The following is a 23,957-nucleotide window of genomic DNA, read 5'->3' on the forward strand; positions in this document are numbered from 1 at the left end:
TACTGCCAGACAACTTAAAAAAAAATCTTAGTATCACAGAATCATATAATTTTAGAGATTGAAGAAGTTTAGAGATCAAGAAATTGTCAAGATTCTCTTACATATGAGGAAAATGAAGGTCAGAAATATGCTTAATCGGACCCATATCACATATTTAGTTATTGTTAGAGCTAGGCTGAGAACTCGATTTTTCAGGTCATGGATTTCAGATTAGAAGTCACAGTGTGCTTTGGGGCCCTTACAGAGCTAAAGGATCACTGCTGACATTTCAGAGCAAAGCTCTGGGACTTGGACAAAATTTGAGGGCTGTGTGTGAGGGGGGAGGGGAGTTTCCTCTCCCCTATTGTTATGTAATCTTACAGTTAAAAGTTCCTGAATATATATATAAATAATTTCTCAGCGCAGTTGGGCAGCTTCAGCTGATTTATTTTTTCCTTTAGTGCCCTAGGATCCCCGGGGTCTTCCAGCCCTTTTTAAAATTTTGAGACGGTCTTGCTAGGCTGGCCTTGAACTTCGGATCCTCCTGCCCCAGCCTCCCGTGTTCCTGGGATTACAGGTCTACCCAGCCTCCCGTGTTCCTGGGATTACAGGTCTACCCATGGAGACCATGGTTTAGCATTTTAAAACCGGTTTTGGGAACATTACTTCCGGGAGCCACGCAATGCTGGAGGCGCGCTCGGGTGCAGGGGACCTGGGCGTCTCCGACAGGAGCTGCCGGCAGGGAAGCGCGGAGGCCGCACAGCGCTGCTGAGGCCATACAGCGCCGCGGAGCCCGCACAGCCCGGCGGATCTGGAGATCTCGGCCGCGGCGGGGGCGGGGCGAGGCGGCGCGAGGCGGCGCGAGGCGGGCAGAAGGCGGAAGGGCTGGGCGCGAGGTGCGGCCTGAGCGCCGGGGCCAGCAGCGCCGCCGCGGCCCGCGTCATGGCTGCGCACAGTCAGGGCACGGAGTTCGGTAAGCCCCGCGAGTCGCCTCCTCTCTTTTCCCGGCTTCCCGCATCGCGGTCTTTCGCGCGGGGCCCGCCGCCGGCTGAGTGTCCGCAGAGGTTCTCAGGGGCGGGAAGCGGTGGCGCCTGCCCGCGGCGGGCAGAGGCGGATCCCGGCGCTGCACTCTGGCCTGGGCGCCTTAGCCTCATTGCTGGAAGCGGAAGGAGCGGGAAAGGATGAGATTTCCGTCTTTCAACCGATCCCTCCACCTCTTAACTCTCTGTTTGCAAACAACAACAAAATCCCAAATGAGACCAGATTAAAAACCCTGCTTTCCCCCTGTTAATACTGCGTTTAGTACTGGATTTCCAAAAATTATTTTGACATAATTATCCCTAAAATAGCTTTTTCCCCCAAGTGCCATGGCTCTGTGCAGAAAACACAGCATCGTAGATTGTGTATGATTTTAGGTGTTTATCAAAATTGCAAAAGTGCCTGTATTCTTTTACCATTTTTCCTTTAATTTTTTGGTGGTTCCGGGGTCCAAACCCAGGGTAGGCAAGCGTTCCACCATTGAGGTACATCTCCAGTTCCCATCTTTCCTCTTACTGATAGTAGTTCAGATTACAGGCTAGAAAGCTTATTTCATATTTCCTAAAATGTGAAAAATTTGTAATTCACACACAACCTTGATGGAGCCCAAGGTTAATAGTTTAAATATATAACTTGGCTCTCTTTAATATCCTGGATCTTTAACTTATTATCTATGATTTTTTTTTTTTTTACTTTGTCCAAGTTTCTTCATCTGTAAAATAGTTATTAGAAAGATATATACCTCATGATTTGAAGATTAAATAAGGAGATAAATGTAAAGTGTTTGGTACATTGTGGGTATGTAGAAAGAACTCAAATAATAGTGTGTAAGAAAGGTCTGTTTTTAGGGACTAATTTTTTGAAAATTCATGCAGGTACTTTAAAAGTGATTATTCGTATTAAACACTTGAGACTTAAAGAGTGAAATTTTTGTTGAGTGTTAGAGTCTAAATCTGCTTTTATAGATAGTTAATTTCTTCATGAAATTCATCCTGTCTTACCTTCTGTTTACCAGAAGATTATGTTTTAAACTTAAGTTCTATCTCTGGAATGTAAACTTTAACAACAAATGAGTATAGGCTAGATTGGAGGATCCTGAAAGCTGGATGGGGCTAGAGTTGGGGTGTTTTGTGTCTCTTTGGTATTTCCGAGGATATTGGCTATGCTAATAGGTCACAAAGAGGATATGCCATAATTTCCCCAAAATTTAAGTTTTAAAAATTTTCTTTCAAGGAATACAATTAAACCATTTTTCCTTTTTTTAGTTTGCAAAAAATTAGAATCACTTTATTTGTTGAAGAATAATAGTATAGATAAAACAACTGCTGTTTGGAATAAATGTGATTTTCATGCCCCTGCTTAAATGATCATAGCTTTGTTTTTATTATTTTCTTCATTAAAATCATATACATTGCAAGGGTGTTTTTCCTTAACTGGTATTTACCTTTAACTTACAGAGATTTAGCCTAAAATGCTAAAGTAAGTTATTTGAATTATTTATGTACTATGGGAAAATCATTCAGTATTAATTTATGCATTGTCTTAATTGATGAGTTTTATAGTGTTTTGTAATTGAAAGTCTTTTGAATGAACACTGCAACTAATTTTTTTAAGAAATTAACTCTCTTTAAAAGAAATTAATGCTTATTGTAGAAATTTTAGAAATTATGGTTAGCACAAGAAAGACTAGAATTATTCCTGATTCAATCACTGTAATATTTATTTTAGTATGCTATATATATTTCCTAGTTCATGAACTAGGAAAAAAAAAAAAAAAAAGATTTATTTTGAGACCAAACCTGACCCTCATGATAAAAACCCTGCAAGGAAAACATTCTTTTAGCATGGCATTTGGGTATGCAAACAGATTTCCAAACTGGGAATGGACCCTCTAATATTGATTTTAGAAGATGGAATAGGGAAGGGGTGGAGAAGGAAAGGTAATAGAATGAGATAAACATCATTACCCTATGTACATGTATGATTACACAAACAGGGTGACTCTACTTCTTGTACAACCAGAGAAATGAAAGTTGTACCCTATTTGTGTACAATGAATCAAAAATAAAGGTGAAGCCCAGCATTTCGAGACTTACCAAGTACTATGGGTGATTCTGAGTTCAATTTTGAGAACCCCTGGTATCATATTTCTGTGGTCCTACTATTCCTATTACACCCTGTGTGGTCTATTAAAATTAATGGATACCTGTCTATTCTTTTAGACTTCTCTTAACTTTTCCTAAAATGTAGGTATCATAGAGGCAGTGATTTTCCTTTGGTTTGCTTATGTATCCCAGGCACTTAGCATAGTTCAACACAGATGATCCTCAGAAATGTCCCTTGAATGAAGGAATAAATTAGAACTACTTCCTGCTTGGGGGACCTTGGGCATCCACCTAGGCCACAGCCACAGCATGGGGACAGGTGCATTGAGGCACTGCCCATTCTTCTTTCTGAATATTGTTAAAATTCAGTTTTGTGACTTTTGTCTTTAAAGGTGTGTCAAGAGGCTTTTAAAGGATGTAAATAGTGTTGCTTCCTTTCAAATGTATTCTTAATAGTTTCCTGAGGAAAGTGGAATTTCTTCAGTTGTAAACAAAGTGAACAGTTTAAGGAATCTATGGATTTCAAGTGAGAAATGACTAATATCTTTCCATTTTCATTAATTATTTATTGAGACAGGACATTAAAGTTTATTTTTGAATTAAAAAAACCAGTCTCTATTTAAAATTAAAAGAATAAGGTAGCATATTCTTTATTAGGTGTGTGAAAATTTTAATTCTTCACTCATGTGGTCAAGTAGAATTGAAAAATTTTTAGATTTTCCCATGGAATTTCTAAAGTGCAGTTAACTTGAGATTTTTTTTAACAATGTAATTGATTAATTTGTTTTTATGTCAAGTATTTTTTTCTTCTTAATACTTACAATATATACTCATGGGTGTGGTGGCACACACCTGTAATCCCAGTGGTACAGGAGGATTGCAGTTTCAAAGCCAGCTTCAGCAATTTAGTGAGACCCTAATCAATTTAGCAAGACCCTGTCTCAAAATAAAAAGTTGGCTAATATTTCATTTATATTTATATATGATTTACATTTATATTTATTTATAGCATATAACCATTATATCCACTACTTCCTTATACTATATAATAAATGCAGAATAAACAATAGTGTATTTTTGAAAAAAAATTTAAAAAAATTAAAAAATGAAAGTTGGGAATGTGGCTCTGTAGTTAAGTGCCCTTGGGTTTAATCCCTGGTACCAAAACAAAACAAAAAACAAGCAATCTCACACACACACAGAGGCACGCACGCACGCACGCACGTGCTCAACCAACTAACCAACCAAAACCCCAAAACCAATATATATTAATTTGTTTCCTGGTATCATGGAAGATTACTTCCAGGACTCCCTTAGATACCCAAATCTGCAAGTGCTTAAGTCCCTTATATAAAATGACATAGTATTTGCATATAAACTATACACATTCTCCTTATATACTTCAGTCATCTCTAGATTACTTATACCTGATACAGTATAAATGCTATGTAAATAGTTGCTATGCTGTATTATTTATGAATAATAACAAGAAAAAGCATCTGTACATGTTCAGTACAGATAGTTCTAAATATTTCCATTGGTGGTTAGTTGAATCCATGGATGGGGAATCCATTGCAGAGCAAACTGTATATTTCATTAGGTTTAATAGAGTACTTTTACAACCATTATCTCCTTTAACTCTCCATGTTATCCTTTGTGGTAGGTGTTACTCTCATTTCATTGATAAGAAAATGAAAGCTCAAAAGAAAAAGTAACTTTTAATGTCTGCGAGCTGCTCATGTCTTAAGGCATAAGTTGAATGCTTTTCTGATTAGAAGTTCTTTACACTTTGTTTTATACCATGGCTACCTTTAGATATATTATTCTCAGTTTTACACATTTAGTTTTGTCTGACAAAATTAAATCAAAGACCCTGTCAGAACCAAAACAGGACAACAGTTGATATAGCTGAGTAACTGTTCTCTTTCATGTATGTGTAAAATATTCTAGGTAGAGAAATATTTATCATGTAGTAGGAAAAAAACATAATATGAAAATAATTATTTTATGCAGTTGTGATAATTATCTTGAAGGATTTATTATTTTCTCATGGAGTATTGATTATAAGCCAGCATGATAATTTTTTTTAACTTTGAAATGATCTCAAACCTTTAGCAGAGTTTCAGATACCATACAAAGAATTTTTCCCTCTGAACCATTTGAGGAAAATGGGTGATTGACATTGGGTTTCACCAACCCTGGATACTTATAGGGATATTTTCCTCATTAGGAATCATTGGTATCGGATTACCATCAGATCTGCAGACTTCAAGCATAGCCAATTGTCCAATTTTGGATCTTTCAGAAAAATCTAGTTCAGAATTGCATACTTCCTTTAGTTGGCCCATCTCTAGTCTTGTCTGGAATCATTACTCAGTCTTGTTTTGACTTGCAGGATCTTTATAGTTTTGAAGCATATAGGCCAGTTATTTTGTAGAACGTTCCTCAGATTCTGTCTAATACTTTTTTCGTGGTTAGATGTAAGTTATGCGTCTTCCCCAGGAATACCACAGAAACGATGCTGTTTCCTCATTGCATCTTGTTGGTAGCACATGATGTTGATTTGTCTCTTTACTGGTGATATTTTGATCACTTGAATAAATGGTATTTGCCATGCTACTCCACTGTGAAGTTTAAGTTTTAGCCTTCATAATTAATATGTGTTTTATGGTAGTTTTTTGAAACTAGTTAAGGATCTTTTCCTCTGCTGACTTTACTTAATATTTATTCATTTATATTAGTATGTATTTGAGGTTTCTTTATTCTCCCAATTAATTATAATTGTTACTATTATGCTTTACTTTCAGATTTTGGTAATGGTAGCTCTTTCAAGCTACTTTTCTTTCTTTTCTTTTTGCTACCAGGGATTGAACCTAAGAGTGCTTAACCACTGACCCACATCCTCAGCTCTTTATTTATTAAAAATTTTGAGACAGAGTCTCATTAAGTTGCTTAGGGTCTTCCTAAATTGCTGAGACTGGCCTCGAACTTGTGATCCTTCTGCTTCAGCCTCCTAACTTTCTAGGATTATAGGTGTCTAACCTCATGCCCTACTTTCTCTTTCTTTAATAATTTAATTTTTTTCTTTTTGATAGTACTGGGGATTGATTCCATAGATCCTTTACTGCTGAGCTACATCCCTGGCTCTTTTTATTTATTTTATTTTTTAAATTTTTATGTGTTTATTTATTTTTTAAACAACTTTATTTATTTATTATTGTAAACAAAATGTTTGTACATGGAGTAAAGGCATACCATTTGTGTAATCATAAATTTACATAGGGTAATGTTGTTTGATTCATTCTGTTATTTTTTCCCTTCCCCCCAACCCCTCCCACCCCTTTTCCCTCTTACAGTCCTTCCTTCCTCCATTCTTGCCCCCCCTCCCTAAACCTAACCCTAACACTAATCCCTCCCACCTCCCCATTATGTGTCATCATCCGCTTATCAGAGAGATCATTCGTCCTTTGTTTTTTTGAGATTGGCTTATCTCACTCAGCATGATATTCTCCAATTTCATCTATTTGCCAGTAATTACCATAATTTTATCATTCTTTATGGCTGAGTAATATTCCATTGTATATATATACCACAGTTTTTTTTATCCATTCATCAATTGAAGGACATCTAGGTTGGTTCCACAATTTGGCTATTGTGAATTGAGCAGCTATGAATATTGATGTGGCTGTATCTCTGTAGTATGCTGATTTTAAGTCCTTTCAGTATAGGCCGAGGAGTGGGATAGCTGGGTCAAATGGTGGTTCCATTCCAAGTTTTCAAAGGAATCTCCACACTGCTTTCCAGAGTTGCTGCACTAATTTGCAGCCCTACCAGCAATATATGAGTGTACCTTTTTCCCCACGTCCTCGCCAACCCCTGTTGTTGCTTGTATTCTTGATAATCACCATTCTAATTGGGGTGAGATGGAGTCTTACTTGTAGTTTTGATTTGCATTTCTCTTATTACTAGAGATGTTGAGCATTTTTTCATATGTTTGTTGATTGCTTGTAGATCTTCTGTGAAGTGTCTGTTCATTTCCTTAGCCCATTTGTTGATTGGGTTATTTGTATTCTTGGTGTAGAGTTTTTCGAGTTCTTTATAGATTCTGGAGATTAGTGCTTTATCTGAAGTATGATTGGCAGATTTTCTCCCACTCTGTAGGCTCTTTCTTCACATTGCTGATAGTTTCCTTTGCTGAGAGAAAGCTTTTTAGTTTGAATCTATCCCAGTTATTGATTCTTGCGCTATGGGAGTCCTGTTGAGGAAGTCTGGTCCTAAGTTGACATGTTGAAGGTTTGGACCTACTTTTTCTTCTATAACCTGCAGGGTCTCTGGTCTGATTCCAAGGTCCTTAATCCATTTTGAGTTGAGTTTCGTGCACGGTGAGAGATATGGGTTTAGTTTCATTCTGTCTCATATGGATTTCCAATTTTCCCAGCACCATTTGTTGAAGAGGCTGTCTTTTCTCCAATGCATATTTTTGGCACCTTTGTCTAGTATGAGAAAATTGTATTTATTTGGGTTCGTGTGCATGTCCTCTATTCTGTACCATTGATCTGCCTGTCTATTTTGGTACCAATACCAATACCATGCCATTTTTGTTACTATTGCTTTGTAGTATAGCTGAAGTTCTGGTATTGCGATACCCCCAACTTCATTTTTCCTGTGAAGGATTGCTTATTCTGGGTTTCTTATTCTTCCAGATGAATTTCATGATTGCTTGCTCTATTTCTGTAAGGTATGTCATTGGGATTTTAATTGTTATTGCATTGAATCTGTTTAGCACTTTTGGTAGTATGGCCATTTTGACAATATTAATTCGGCCTATCCAAGAACATGGGAGATCTTTCCATCTTCTAAGGTTTTCTTTAATTTCTTTCTTTAGTGTTCTGTAGTTCTCATTGTAGAGGTCTTTCACCTCTTTTGTGAGATTGATTCCCAAGTATTTTATTTTTTTCGAGGCTATTGTGAATGGGGTAGTTTTCCTAATTATTCTTTCCAAAGATTTATCACATGTATAAAAATGCATTGGATTTATGAGCATTGATCTTGTAACCTGCTACTTTACTGAATTCACTTATGAGTTCTAAAAGTTTTCTGGTGGAATTTCCAGGTTCCTCTAAATATATAATCATGTCATCAGCAAACAGGGATAGTTTGAGTTCTTTTTTTCCTATTCGTAACCCTTTAATTTCTCTGGTCTGTCTAATTGCTCTGGCTAGAGTTTCAAGGACAATGTTGAATAGAAGTGGTGAAAGAGGGCATCCCTGCCTTGTTCCAGTTTTTAGGGGGAATGCTTTCAGTTTTACACCATTTAGAATGATATTAGCCATGGGCTTAGCATAGATAGCCTTTACAATGTTAAGGAATGTTCCCACTATCCCTATTTTTTCTAGTGTTTTGAGCATGAAGGGGTGCTGTATTTTATCAAATGCTTTTTCTGCATCTATTGAGATAATCATGTGATTCTTGACTTTAATTCTGTTGATATGGTGAATGACATTTACTGATTTCCTGATATTGAACCAACTTGCATCCCTGGGATGAAACACACTTGATCATGGTGCACTGTCTTTTTAATGTTTTTGTATGTGATTTGCTAAAATTTTGTTGAGAATTTTTGTGTCAATGTTCATTAAGGATATTGGTCTGAAATTTTTTTTCCTCCATGTGTCTCTGTCTGGTTTAGGTATCAGGGTAATATTGACTTCATAGAATGAGTTTGGGAGGGTTCCTTCCTCTTCTATTTCATGGAATACTTTGAGAAGTATTGGAATGAGCTCTTCTTTAAAGGTTTTGTAGAACTCGGCTGAGAACCCATCTGGTCCCGGACTTTTCTTTGTTGGTAGGCTTTTGATGACTTCTTCTAGTTCATTACTTGAAATTGGTCTATTTAAATTGTGTATGTCCTCCTCGTTCAGTTTAGGCATTTCATATGTCTCTAGAAACCTGTTGATGTCTTTGAAATTTTCTATTTTCTTGGAGTATAGATTTTCAAAATAGCTTCTAATTATGTTTTGTATTTCAATCATGTCTGTTGTGATATTTCCTTGTTCTTTCTGAATTTTAGTGATTTGGGTTTTCTCTCTTCCTCTCTTTGTTAGTGTGGTTAAGGGTTTATCAATTTTGTTTATTTTTTCAAAGAACCAACTATTTCTTTTGTCAATTTTTTGAATTGTTTTTTTGTTTCCATTTCGTTGATTTCAGCTCTGATTTTAACTATTTCCTGTCTTCTACTGCTTTTGATGTTCGTCTGTTCTTCTTTTTCTAGGGCTTTGAGCCGTAGTGTTAGGTTGTTTATTTGTTGATTTTTTTTCTTCTTTTATTGAATGCTCTCCAATGAAATAAATTTTCCTCTAAGTACTGCTTTCATAGTTTCCCAGAGATTTTTATATGTTGTTTCTTTGTTCTCATTTACCTCTAAGAATTTTTTAATTTCCTTCCTGATATCTTCTGTTATCCATTCATCATATAATAGCATATTGTTTAATCTCCAGGTGTTGGAGTAGTTTCTGTTTTTTACCCTTTCATTTATTTCTAATTTCAATCCATTATGATCTGATAGAATACAAGGTAGTGTCTCTATCTTCTTGTATTTGCTTACATTAGCTTTGTGGCATAATATATGGTCTATTTTAGAGAAGGATTCATGTGCTGCTGAGAAGAAAGTGTATTCATTCTTTGTTGGATGGTATATTCTCTAAATGTCCGTTAAGTCTAAATTATTGATTGTGTTATTGAGATCTATGGTTTCTTTTTTTTTTTTTTTTTTCATTTTTTTTTTATTGTAAACAAATGGAATACATGCTGTTTCTCTGTTTGTACATGGCGTAAAGGCATACCATTTGTGTAATCATAAATTTACATAGGGTAATGTTGTTTGATTCATTCTGTTATTTTTTCCCTTCCCCCCACCCCTACCACCCCTGAGATCTATAGTTTCTTTGTTCAGTTTTTGTTTGGAGGATCTATCCAGTGGTGAGAGAGGCGTGTTAAAATCGCCTAGTATTATTGTGTTATGGTCTACTTGGTTTCTGAAATTGAGAAGGATTTGTTTGACATACATGGATGAACCACTGTTTGGGGCATAGATATTTATGATTGTTATGTCTTGCTGATTTATGCTTACCTTAAGCAGTATGAAATATCCTTCTTTATATACCTTCTTGAGTAACTTTGGCTTGAAGTCTACATTATCTGAAATGAGGATGGATACCCCAGCTTTTTTGCTGAGTCCATGTGCATGGTATATTTTTCCCCATCCTTTCACCTTTAGTCTTGTGGGTATCTTTTTCTATGGAATGAGTCTCTTGCAGGCAACATATTGTTGGATCTTTCTTTTTAATCCAATCTGCCAGTCTATGTCTTTTGATTGATGAGTTCAGGCCATTAATATTCAGGGTTATTATTGAGATATAATTTGTATTCCTGGTCATTCGGCTCATTTTTTTTTTTTTTTTGACATGACTTGGTTTCTCCTTTATTTGACAATTCCTTTAGGATAATTCCTCCCTTTGCTGATTTGCTTGTTTTTCATCTCTTCCTCATGGAATATTTTGCTGAGAATGTTCTATAATGCTGGCTTTCTTTTTGTAAATTGTTTTAGCTTTTGTTTATCATGGAAGGATTTTATTTCATCGTCAAATCTCAAGGTATGTTTTGCTGGGTATAAGATTCTTGGTTGGCATCCATTTTCTTTCAGGGCTTGAAAAATGTTGTTCCAGGCCCTTCTAGCTTTTAGGGTCTGGATTGAAAAATCTGCTGATATCCGTATTGGTTTTCCCCTGAATGTAATCTGGTTCTTTTCTCTCACAGCCTTTAAAATTCTTTCTTTATTTTGTATGTTAGGTATTTTCATTATAACGTGCCTTAGTGTGGGTCTGTTGTAATTTTGTGTATTTGAAGTCCTATAAGCCTCTTGAACTTGATTTTCCATTTCATTCTTCAGATTTGGGAAATTTTCTGATATTATTTCATTGAATAGATTGTTCATTCCTTTGGTTTGTTTCTCTAAGCCTTCCTCAATCCCAATAATTCTTAAATTTGGCCTTTTCATGATATCCCATAATTCTTGTAGATTCTGTTCATGATTTCTTATCATCTCTGGTCAACTTTGTTTTCAAGATCAAATATTTTGTCTTCGATATCTGAGGTTCTGTCTTCCAGGTGTTCTATCTTATTGGTTATGCTTTCTGTGGAGTTCTTAATTTGGTTTATTGTTTCCTTCATTTCAAGGATTTCTGTTTTTTTTTTTCAATATCTCTAACTCTTTATTGAAATGATCTTTTGCTTCCTGTATTTGCTCTTTTAACTGTCGATTGGTGCGATCATTCAATGCCTGCCTTTGCTCTTTCATCTCATCATTTAGTGCATGCATTTGCTCTTTCATCTCATCGTTTGCTTCCCTGATCATTTTAATTATGTACATTCTGAATTCTCTTTCTGTCATTTCTTCTGCCTTGCTGTCATTGAATTTTATTGATGTAACATCTAGATTTGTTTGGGGCATTTTCTTCCCTTGTTTTCTCATATTGTTCAGGTATCAGTGGACCGCTGAGATATTGCAGATTTCCTCTATTGACTTATAGTGTCCCCGAAGATTTCTAGTATATCCCCTCTTAGCCTTCGGTAGCCTAAAGTCTTGGAGGAAGTTGATAATGCAGTGCTCCACAAGGAAGCTGCCTCTCTAGGGGTGGTGGCCTTCAGGTGGGGTATATTCCCTGCTACTGGGCTGAGGTGCCTCCACTTGTTGACCAATGGTCATCCAAAGGGGAACTAGGCTGCGGGCTGAGGCAAGGCCTGTTTGGGCCTGTGTCTCTGGTTATACCGTCCTTCTGGGAAAACCTCACCTGGCAGGGAATACTAACCCAGTGGGGAGGTCTTGCTGGTCAGTTCCCCTCCTAGAGGTTCCCCTCAATCCACAACTACCGCCTGGGCTGGGCAGCCTTCCTCTGCAACGTTCCCAGGGACCCGGACCTACCTCCTTGGCGTGGGAGCCTCGCCCTGTGCAGAAGAGTCTCCTTAGGCTGCCTCTCCTCAGAGAACGGCCCGCAGTCCTGGAACTTTTGCTCCGCCCCTCAGCTTGTCTCTGTGCGGCTCTTCCACCAAGAAGCCGCCTAAGTCCTGGGACCGTGCTCTGCATCTAATTGCCTGGAAGCGACCTGCTGCACGCCTCCTCCTCTGGGCAACCGCCCGAGCTCCAGTGCGGTCACTCGGAGTCCAAGCGATCTGCCAAGCGCCTTTTTCTCTGGGCAGCTGCCCGGTGTTCCATGGAGTGGCTCCGAGTCCAAGCGACCTGCTGCGCTGCTCCTCTTCCTCTGGGCAGCTGCCCAGAGCTCCGGTGCGGTGGCTCCATGTGTAGCGACTCGTCCAAGTGACCTGCTGCGCTGCTCCTCTTCCTCTGGGCAGCTGCCCAGAGCTCCGGTGCGGTGGCTCCATGTAGCGACTCGTCGTGCTCCTCCTCCTCCTCCTCCAGGCAGCCGCCTGGAGTTCCCATGTCATCGCTCTGAATCCAAACAACTTGCTGCGTGCCTTGTTCTCTGAGCAGCTGCCTGGAGCCCTGGTGCAGTCGCTCTGAGTCCAAGCGCTGTGCTGAGCAGCCTCCTCTCCAATGCTCCCAGTTGTCCCAATTCACTGCTCCAGTGCGGGGAGGGGTGTCTCGTTGGGCAACTCTACTTCACAAAGTTCCTGCGTTCCCGGACTACCACCCCATCTAGGACGCCTCCCCAACGGGAGAGACTCACCGGGCGGCTCTGAGTTGGTCCCAAGTCTCTCAATATCTCTTCTTCTTGAACCCTGAGTCCATTTCCTGGTGCTCAGGAGCCAGTCTTTGTCCCTAGGGATCTTCAGCTCCTGTGCGGCAGAGCAACCTGGGACTCTGAAGTGGGAGAGTCTTTTATTTTTATTTTGAGACAATATTTCACTAAGTTGTCCAGGCTGGCCTTGAACCTGTGATCCTCCTGCCTTAACCTTTTGAGTCACTAGGATTATAGATGTGCTGCGCTTTTCCTGACTTATTTCTTTACTTCTTCTTTTTTTTTTTTTATTTAATTATACACTACAGGATTGAACCCAGGAGTGCTTTACCACCGAGCTATGTGTGCTGCTCTTTTTAGTTTGAATGTCCTCACTAAATTGCCCAGGACAGTCTCAAATTTGCTATTCTCCTGCTTCAGCCTCCAGAGTAGCTAGGTTTATAGTTGTTTGCCACTATGTCCAGCTGCTGCATTTCTTCATTTCTGTCTCGAGGTGTTTCTAGCATATCTTATAATTTTTCTGTTCTCATGCTGGAGTCAGCTTGTTCTCCAAGGAGCATTTTTTCAGGGGATAATGATATTAAGAAGCTAAGTTCTGAGCACTAGGTATGCTCCAGTAATTCGGGTGTCCCTGTTCCTAAGCCTCTTAGTTGGGAGAACTGAGAAATGTACGCGCGCGCGCGCGCGCGCGCACACACACACACACACACACACACACACACACACACACACACTTCTGTATCTACCTATCATCTATTCTGTCTTTATCTCTCTATCAGGAAAACCAAGAATTCCCTAAGAGATGTGTCCAGTTCTGGTCCACCACTACAGGATTTATTCAGTTGTTTTCCTTTTCCATATTTGAAGCTCTCCTCATGCAAGACCCCACTTCTCTACTACCTCCAGTCAAGTTTCTTCTTAACTGTCTCAGACTCTGACACCTGATTTAGGCAGCTCTCCCCATCTTGCTTGCCCTCCAACTCCTTTCAGCAGGCTGCTGTCTACTTGGATATCCCACTTACTCTAGTCATTGTCTGTGGCACATGTAGATAACCTCCCGGCCCTGCCTGGGGTTTGCCTTTCCTTATCTGGCTGCCCCTCCGTGCAGAATCTCTCCTTGTGAATAGACTCCAGGCTGCTCCATGTGTGGGTGTCTTCTTCACCTACTTGGATTCCCATATCCCACTCTGGGTGTGGGGGTGATCCCATTCCAAACTGGTTCAAGTGCCTGTCTTGTTCACCTCTTTCAGTTTTGTCTCGCTGTTTTAGGGCACTTGTTTAGGAAGGGAGGGGGAAAGGGGCCAGAATAAAATTTTAAATTTATTTTTATACACATAGGAACGTTGTATGTGGATGTTCTGACACTTGTTACTTGGTGCTCCTGCTAATGAATACCATGTGGAGACTAACCTGGTTTTTGCTCTTGCTGATCTCAGTCTTGTAAATCATTATATACACTATGATAAAGCTGACAATAGAAACATGGTAGGAAAGATAAAGATGAAGTCACTGACAGTCCAGGGAAGGTTTTGTTTTTTTTTTTTTGGAAAGGATATTTCTAACAGGGAATGACTTCTGCAAGGACACTGAGCAAAAGCAGCCTGGCATGTTTCATTAAATATAGGAAACCCAGTTTTCAGATTTTTGTTGTAATCTTCTCATTGTATTATAGGGGCTAAGAATAATATTTTAGTGAAGAAAAATCCTGTATGTGAAATACAGAGAGTCAACATAGTGACTGTACATTTTTAGATTTTAAATGGAACATCCTTTTATGAAAGCTTACTTTCATTCTACTTTGAAGCCTTTTACCTTTTGATTGTAAGCTATCTTTATTATTCTGATATTGCTTTGATAAATAGAAAAACTATAAAGAAATAATTTGGGTTTGTTGTATAATTAAATAATTAAAAGTCCTCCATGGTGCATGCTAAGTTAAAAAACATTTTTTAAAGCAGCTGAGCCCTGTGGATTTTAATTATTAGGAAGGAAGACAAACTTCAAGCACTCATTTAAAATGGGATGCCTCTGCCAGGAAAGAAAGACTAGTAAATGAGACAGCAGACAGAGCCCTTGAGGATGTGATTTAAACATGTCACTAGAAATTGTTTAAGTGGAGAGTTCTGGCCCTTTTAAAACACTGTCTGTCACTTGAGGATTGGGTCACCTTGAAATGTGTTCATCTTTGAGTTAAAGGCATAAAAAGACACTTTGAAAATTTTCAGTCAACTTTGCTGTGTGTTGTGTGTCTATGGATGTACCGCTCCTCAGCCTGCCCGAGCTGTAACAGTCAGTTCCCTGGAAACCAAAGTGGTTGCAAGAGAAGGATAAATGTTTAATCTCAGCTCTGGCAAACTGTACAGATTTTTTAAAATGTTGAGACATTCGGGTTGCAACTTCTAGCTCTCTGTATAGTCAGGCCTTTATCCCCAAAAGCAATGCCTGAGATAAAAGTAGCTGCTGGTAATTACTTCCTAAAAAGGTGCCACTTAGCTGGTGCTAAGTTCTTTTAGAGTATTGTTAATGATGTCAAATTGTTGTCTTTAAAATCTGGGAAAATATCTAAATTAACTTCTCATAATCCTGATTCTGATTTAAGCTTTTCAGCTGAATACTTTGTGGACACATTTCTATCTCAACACTCAAGGTAAATAGGGGTGTGTGTGTGCACATGCAATGTCATTTAAATGTGTACAGTTTGACATTGAACTAGGTGTCTGGCATGCTTAAGGTATAGTCAGAGACTCCTGAATTATTATTACTTTTTTTTTTGTTGGTACCAGGGACTGAAGCCAGGGATGCTTAATCACTGACCCACATCCCTGGCCCTTATTTCGTTTTTTTTTTTTTTTTTTTTTTTTTTTGAGATGATCTTGTTGGGTTGCTTAGGGCCTTGCTAAGTTGCAGAAGCTGCCCTTGAACTTGTGATCCTCCTGTCTCAGCCTCCCAAATTGCTGGGATTACTGGTCTTGTCACCGTGCCCTGCAAGACCCCTAAATTCTAATGTAGAAATCCTTTAATAAATATTACTTCTTTCAAACATTTCAAATGCTATTATGGAAGAAAACTTAAGAGTGTCACATTTATGATGCTACTTTTTAAAAACATACTATAGAATTTTGTAGCAGGAAGGAATCTATTTTTTTTCTTTTTCCCCCAGGTACCAGGAATTGAACTCAGGGGCACTGGACTACTGAGCCACATCCCCAGCCCTATTTTGTATTTTATTTAGAGATAGTTTCTCACTGAGTTGGTTAGCACCTCGCTTTTGCTGAGGCTGACTTTGAACTCATGGTCCTCCTGCCTCAGCCTCCCGAGCTGCTGGGATTACAGGCATGTGCCACTGCACCAGGTAGGAAGTCATCTTAATTATCAGTCCAACACCCTTTTGTTAACAGATGAGTAAACTGAGACCTAGAGAAGTTAAACCTATGGTCACATGACTGGAGACAGTACTGAATTTGAAACTCAGGCTCTCTGATTTACTTTAATATGTTGCATTACCTCCCTCTCCACCAGCTTTCACTGTTCCAATATCAGAATCACCTAAGAGGCCTGTTAAACATGAAGATTCCTGAGCCCCCAAATAGCTTTAATTATTTGCATCATGTGGGGAGAAGACCAGGAACCTGCATTCTACATCTCCATCATGAACATTGAAGATTCAGAACCCTAAAATAAACTGTAGTCACAGATTAAGTAGAGTTTGAGAGACTCTTTACTTACTATATATTATTTTTGACAAATTCTGTCATTCTTATATCTACATATATAATTTTTCTATTTAGTAAGCAAAGTTTCTATAAGCAAATATGGGGAGAAGTTAGCCTTTTATTTTCTGATTGAAATAAGTGAGAAGATTTGATAAAATGAACATGAAAGCATATCAGAAGGATCAGGAGGCATGGCAGTTGTGTATCTACCTATTGAAAGGTGCAGAGTCTCCAATCCAACAAGAAGCATGTTTCATTCAAAGATGCCAGTGGCTGGTGGAAAAATACACTGTTCTTTATGATCATTTTGGAAATTGACATGGGAATATTTAAGGATCTCCCATTAGCCAAAGATATGAGATTGTTTACCAGTAATAAGTAATAAATTTTCTGGTGGGAAAAATATTTTCATTTACTCTGGATGTTGTGAATTAAGTTTGTGTTGTGGACTCAGGAAGGAGGGAAGGTCCCATTGCATTTGATGAAATTCAATTGAGCTCTTATGTATTGAAGTTTTGAGGGAGTTTTTTTTTTTTTTTCAATATTTATGGAGAAACTTCAATCTTCTATTAATTTTCAAAGGAAAAAACACATTTGTTTTAGTTTCATATCTCTACAAAGTTTAGTTTTCCTGCCCTTCCCCCACCTTCAAAAATTTTTTTTAACTTGTTAGTAAGCAATCATTCATTACAGGTTGAACATTCCTAATCCCAAAATCCAAAATTCAAAATATTCCAAAATTCAGAACTTTTTGAGTGCTGACATGATGCCAGACGTGGAAAATTCCATACCTGACTTCATGTGATTACTTGTAGTCTACACTCAGGCGCACTAAAAAATATTGTATAAAATTACCTTCATGCTTTGCATATATGAACATGAATGATGAGTGGTGTGTAGCTCAGTGGTAGAACACTTGCCTAGCATATGTAAAGCCCTGAGTTCACTTCCTAGTACTGCAAAACAAACAAATCAAAAGCAAAAACAACCAAAAACCCCCAAAACTATAGAAACATGAATGAATTTTATATGTAGACATGGATCCTATCCCCAAAATGTGTATATGCAAATATTCAAAAACCTCAAAAATCTAAAATCTGAAACACTTTCTTAATCAAATATTTTGGATATAGTTTCCTTACCTGTATTACATAACCTCAAACTCACTCATTGAACACATATATAGAGAGAACCTACTGTGAATTCCCATTTTCCATGTCTTCATCAAGCATATAAGAGCAATAGGAGTTGGGGAACCTCCTTGAGACGCTTCACTTCTCTCATCAAACTTTAAAATATTGCTGGAGACCTAGCTCTTTTTAAGGAAAGCAAACTTTGCCTGTCATCAGGATGTGCAGTTGCCTTGTTTGAAATGATTGACTAGTCAATTTGTTACTCACTAACTCTTGGATACACATTTAAAGGTACAATAGTCCTGCCTGACCATGAGCATCAAGTCTGAAACCTTGTTAAGACTGAACCCTGTCTTTTTCCAGTATCTAAATACATACCTATACTAAAGTTTAATTTAAAAATTAGACTCAGAAGGAGATTAAGACTAACAAATAGAGCAGTTATAACAATATGCTATAATGTTATATGAATGGAGTCTGTCTCTCAAAATACTGTATTATATTTACTCTTCTTATGATGATGTGAAATGATACTTACAGGAAGCACTTTATGGCTTTTCTTTGGCATGTCTGAATTGCCAGCATCACTACTCTTGTGCTTTGGGGCCACTTTAAAGTAAAATATGGGTTACTTGAACACAAGCACTGCGGTACAGCAAGAATTGATCTGATAACTAAGACTGCTACTAAGTGACCATAGGGCAAGTAGCATATACAGTGTAGACACACTGAACAAAGGCATGGTTCATGTCTCGGGCATGATACAGTGGGATTGTGTAAGTTTTCATCATGCTTCTCAAAATGGCATAATATTTAAAATTTGATTTTTTTTTGGAATTTTTCATTTAATATTTTTGGGCCTTGGACAACCAAGGGTAACTGAACAATAGAAAGTGAAAACACAGATAAGGGGTTGCTGTAATGTGGAGAATCTTTTAAGCAAGGCAAAGATCTAGTAAGGTTTTGTTTTTCTTTCTTTCTTCTTCTTTCTGGTATCTTTTAGATACCAGGTTTGCTATGTCCAGGCTGACCTCCAATTCCTGGGCTCTAGCAGTCCTTCTGCCTCAGCCTTCCGAGTATCGGGGACTAAAGGCATGCACCACCATACCCAGCTATAATAGGAGTTTTATCAGGGAAAACCCACCTCCATATTTCTGTCTCCAGGAAGAAAAAAAATGTTAGTCTGCAGATGAATATTGTGGTTGACTGTGTGTACTAATTACATAATATAGTGAAATTGTGGGTCATGGTGAGTAGCATGTGCAACTCAGAAAATAGGCATTGTTGCTGATAATGCTCAAGAACATCTCAAAGAAAAGTGAAGTTCTTTCTGCATTCTAAAGTTAAATCATTTTGGCACTTGACAATAGTTACTTTCACAGATCAAGTTGAACTAGGCATCTTGTGGAAGGAATGCCAGAGAATCTGTACTTAACCATGTATGTTTCCCTGAATCCTTTTTGGTTTAACTGGAAAAGATACAGGATTAGGACCAGTGAAAGATTGGGACCCAGGAATAGGAGTTCTAGTTTTTGATGATACCTGGCCATTGACATTAAATAGAAGACTTCAGTCCGCTGGCTTGTACTTTCCCAATTTGTAAACAGACATCACATGTTCATCAGTTCTACTCTGGTGGCAGATGTTGATAATGGGGGAGGCAGTTCATGTGTGGAGACAAGGAGTATCTAGGAAATTCTGTTTCTCTGCTCAGTTTTGTTGTAAATCTAAAACTGCTCCAAAATAATGTCCTCGGAACATCTCAAGAATCCCTCTAGTTCTGAATTTCTTTGAATCTTCATATTACTTAGAATGATCATCCAGTGGAATTGTAGGTCAGTGGTGTTCTGTGGTCTCGGAGTTCAGACCTTTTCCTTCCTTCTCTGGCCAGCACAGTCCTCTGGGTTTCAAGACTCAAAGTTCCAGTGGTCAGTTTACAGCCTACCCCCATTTTTGTTGATTGAGCATGACTGAATACATTAGTTTTTCTTCTCTCTAGTTCTTTCATAAATATATCATAAATCTTTGTGTTTAGAGCCTTTATTTTGTATTTGTTCATCTGCCTGGCCGAGTATTGATTATAATGCTAATGTTTCTTCCATAAAAATATGTTGTTGATGCACCTCTTCCTCTGTTCCTAGGAAGGCTCGTTCTATAACACATCTGAATCACAATGGTGGCATGACAGCTGGTTTTTCTACATCTGGGCATTATTATCCCCCCGCCCCCCCAGGAAAATCCTATTTGGTTAAACTTTTCCTTATTGTTTTCAAATAGAAAAAATTTTATTTATCTTCTCAGATTTACTTTTTAAATTATTTTGTTACTTTATGTAGTACATTTATTTATGAAAAATATATATTCCTACTTAAGTTATTATAGTCTGTTTTTAGCCAAAGGAAATGCATTAGTTGGTGGAAATAGGCAAATAATGTCAGCAAGTATATAAATGAAGTAAACTAGGTGGGAATTCTCAAGACTGAAAATAGGAGTGTCTAATAAGTTCTGGTAAAATTGTGAGTCAAATAATCAGATTGTGTAGTATATTTTTTCACTCTTGAGAACATATATACAGCATTCTAGAAATAACTTGGATCTTAGAATCATAGAAGCCTGCGTTTCCATTATAACTTTGGACCTGGTCTCAATCTGGAAGTATATAGTGTGAATATTATATGAGAAATATAGTTAAATCATTCTTGAGCGATGAATAGATGGTAGCCTTATTCAGTAATTCCAATTGCTCCTATATTGTCTTCTTGAAATAGTTACTTTCATTATTTCACTGCTTCCCTATAGGTCTACTTGTTCTCTTCTGCTGGATTTTCTACCACTGATCTTTTAAGGTACCTTGACTTCCCCTGTGGTACCTACTGATTTTGGTCTTACTGTGGCTCCCTGCCTTCTAGGCACCATACCAATTGTTTCACACCTAATACCTCATTTAATATTCACAATTACTGGACTGGAATTATAGCTCAGTGATAGAGTGCTTGCCTCAGCCAGTTTTTATTTTGTATTTTAAGAGGGTCTTGCTAAGTTGTTGAGGTGGCTTTGAACTTGCTATAGTTCAGCCTCCCAAGCTGCTGGAATTACAGGCATGTGCCAACTTTCCCAGCTATTCATCACACTTTTAATGTATAAAAACTTACAAATCATAGGTAGAATGAGGATTTGACTTTAAAGTCCGGTTTCCTATTAAGAAAGGAAAAAAGATGTATTGAATAGCTACTGTTACATATTATACATGCTTTATACCATTGTCTAGCTACCCTTTGATTTGCAGAAAAAAATCTCCTCTTCAGATCCCTGTTTACCAGTCTCATACTGCCTTTTCTAGGAACTCAAAATGGCCTTATAACTACTTGATGAGTCAAGCCCATGTACTTTGCTCTCTCTCTAAAGATTCTGATCTTTTGACCCCATTCCTGTTGCCACCTCCCACTCTCCCCAACACATGAACACTCAGACACTGCTTTTGTCAGGCTGGCTTGGTCTTTGGTTTTATTCTTTGGGGCTGGTGCCTCTGTTTGGAATGCCGTTGGACATTATATCCTCTGCTGTTGAAGATTATCTCCGACCTTGGAAGTTGAGCTTACATCCTTCCACTTTTATGAAATTTTCTCCAATTCCTCTTGTCTTTTTTAAAAATAGCAGTTCTGGGGATTGAACCCAGGGCCTCACACATGCTGGACAAGTCCTGTATCACTGAGCTACACCCCTAACCCCCTTAGATTTAAAAACGAAAAACAAAAATACTTTTTAAAATTCAAGTGTTTATATATTTACCTTTTGGTCTGTGTGGTATACATGATATGGGCAAACAATGAGAACAGAAAATGACTAGGGATTCAGAATAACCTGTTTGGACCCTTAACCCCTGAATAGTTGAGTGTCAGCTGAGGTCAGGGAGAGCCCTTAGGAAGTAGGGGGAATTCTGTCTTTGGGTGCACCAGCCACTTGCGCTATGCTTTCTCTACTGGTAGGAGTCAGTTTTGAGGGTGCTTTTCTCTATTTTAAATGCTGTCTGGGAGGAGAATAGAAAATTCACTTCCTCCTAAGGTAGGAAAGACTGATGGTATAAAGAACTACTTTTCCTAGAAAAGGAATCTTTAATAGGTACCAAGGAATGATACTTTAATTGTGCAGTTTAAACTATTTAACCAAAGGGAATATTTGGTTGTGGGGAGCCCACTTGTTATCCCTGTAATCTTGCCATTTTGACTTCTGTCCACTGTTACTTTATACAGCTGACCTTAAGTTCCTTTTCCAACTTTCTGCTTCTGTAGCTGTTAAATCCTATCCTATAGATAGAAGTAGGCTTCTTTGTGAAAACTGGACAAAACCCAGTTCCTTTGGAGACCTATCCTGGTCACGTGACTTCCACCTCTGCTTGGGTTCTCCTGGGTCATTGGAGCTGCGGAGGGAAGCTTGTGTCCCTGTGGTGCACCACAAGGGAGAATGTCACAGAGTTATTGTAGAACTAACTCAGACTAACTTCTGAGTGGGCACATCTAATGACTTCTCTTTTAGAAGAAAGATGGTGCTTTAATGTTTTTGATGACTTGTCACAGAACATCTGAAAGCAGTGGGAAAACCAGGCACCTTGTCAAAACCTGTGCCACAAAAGAACTTCCTGAGGAGAAATTGCAGGAGATCAGGTGCTGTGGGAAAGCAGTGTTTTGAATCAGCACCCAGCAGGTGGTGATTTCCACTCTCATTCAGTTTGGAACAGATATTCCCAGACAGTGTTGGCAGTCACTGTGCTCTACAATGTAGCGAGGGTCTGTTTGTTTTTGGAGACAATATCAACTCAAGCCCTGTCTGCTTAGAGAATTTTAGCAGTTAGATGCCTGCTGTTTAAGGGATACACCTACATCCAGGCTCCTTCTACCTATGTGTGTGCTTAAATATATATTTAAGCACAGCAAAAGAGTTGCTGGAGAGCATGAAACTGGTAAATAGAGATGTGGAGAGCATTTAGTTTTTTTCTGCAAATCAAAGGTTAGTGAGATGATGACATAGGCATGTGTAATATGTATAGTAGCTACACAATACATCATTTCTCTTTTTCTTTCAAAATTAGCTCACTTCAGTTTCAATGGATGATCTCTTATCCCAGTTTGAGAATTAAGTTATGTAGTTCTAGGATGCCCTGATTAAATTTTTCTTCAAATAAATCTATATGGTAGTGTGGTTACTCATTTGTTTAAATGTAGCTCTTTTGTTGAAAAGAAATTGGACTTTGAAGTCAGTGCCTGGCATTCAAATCCTATTTCTTCTACCTATAATTTTTGAGTTTTTATATTTAAAAAATGTGACGAATAAAAGCTAGTCATGGAGTAATTGTAAATATTAAATGGAGCATTATGTGTAGAACAGCTGGCATGGTACCTGGAAGGCAGTGAGCCACAATGAGAATTACTTATCCTTCTCTTTACCCACAATCTTGGAGAATTCTGACCTTTAGGCTAAAGAGTAACTAATTGTGAACAAAGGTGTTTGTGGACTGGAATGTAACATGGGGTATTGAGGGAGAAATTCAAAGGGTCTGGGGCAGTTAAAGCCCCAGTGTATGTTGGAATTGAAAATTAGATATGTATTCAATACCTTTATATTGAGTTGCTGTAGCTGTCATTACTCCCCCTACTGTGGGAATTTTTCAGTTCCAAATTCTAATATTTTTTCTGATATTTTTCATGATCAACACCTTTGAAAATTAGTCAATAGCCAGACCATAGCATAGATGTTCATTCAGTAAATCTCATTAGTGCCATATTATGACTATTTAAATTATCAGAGGCAGGGGCTCATACAGGACTCTTTTTGTCTTTCTCCTTTCTTTCCTTCCTTCATTCTTCCTTTTGAGATGCTGCAAGTTGAACCCAGGAATGCTCTACCATGGAGCCAGATCCCCAGCCTTTTTATTTTTATTTTTGAGACTGGGTTTTGCTATGTTGCCCAGGCTGGCCTTGAATTTGTAATTAAGTGAACCTTCTGCCTCAACCTTCTGGTTTCTGGGATTGTGGGTGTGCCCTGCTCAGCTGGGCCTCATATGTGATTTCTTGATAATAGTAGTATTTTTTGTTTTTTTACTAAAATATGCTAGTTTTTTTTTTTTAACTAAAAATTGGTTTCAAAATTCAAATATATAAATTTTAATAGAAAAATAGCAATTCTCAGTAGGTCATTTAAAAAAATGAAAAAGTTATATATCAGGAATAATATGAACTT

The 23,957-nt window shown here is 38.1% G+C and overlaps 1 protein-coding gene across 2 annotated transcripts in view; it reads left to right on the top strand.

Moving 5' to 3' along the window:
* The first annotated feature begins 793 nt into the window (after nt 1-793).
* DERA (deoxyribose-phosphate aldolase) overlaps nt 794-23,957 on the top strand; it is a 123,425-nt gene continuing 100,261 nt past the window's right edge. The window contains exon 1 of one of the 2 annotated variants that reach the window (XM_079140402.1): nt 794-952. In XM_079140402.1, coding sequence (XP_078996528.1) covers nt 922-952 — 31 coding nt within the window. In that variant the 5' untranslated portion in view covers nt 794-921. Of the gene's footprint in view, nt 953-16,065; nt 16,230-23,957 lie in introns of those variants that run through there. The other variant, XM_079140401.1, reaches the window with a different exon arrangement.

This window comes from Sciurus vulgaris (genome assembly GCF_902686455.1).
Source record: "Sciurus vulgaris genome assembly, chromosome: 5".
NCBI classification, from domain to species: Eukaryota; Metazoa; Chordata; class Mammalia; order Rodentia; family Sciuridae; genus Sciurus; species Sciurus vulgaris.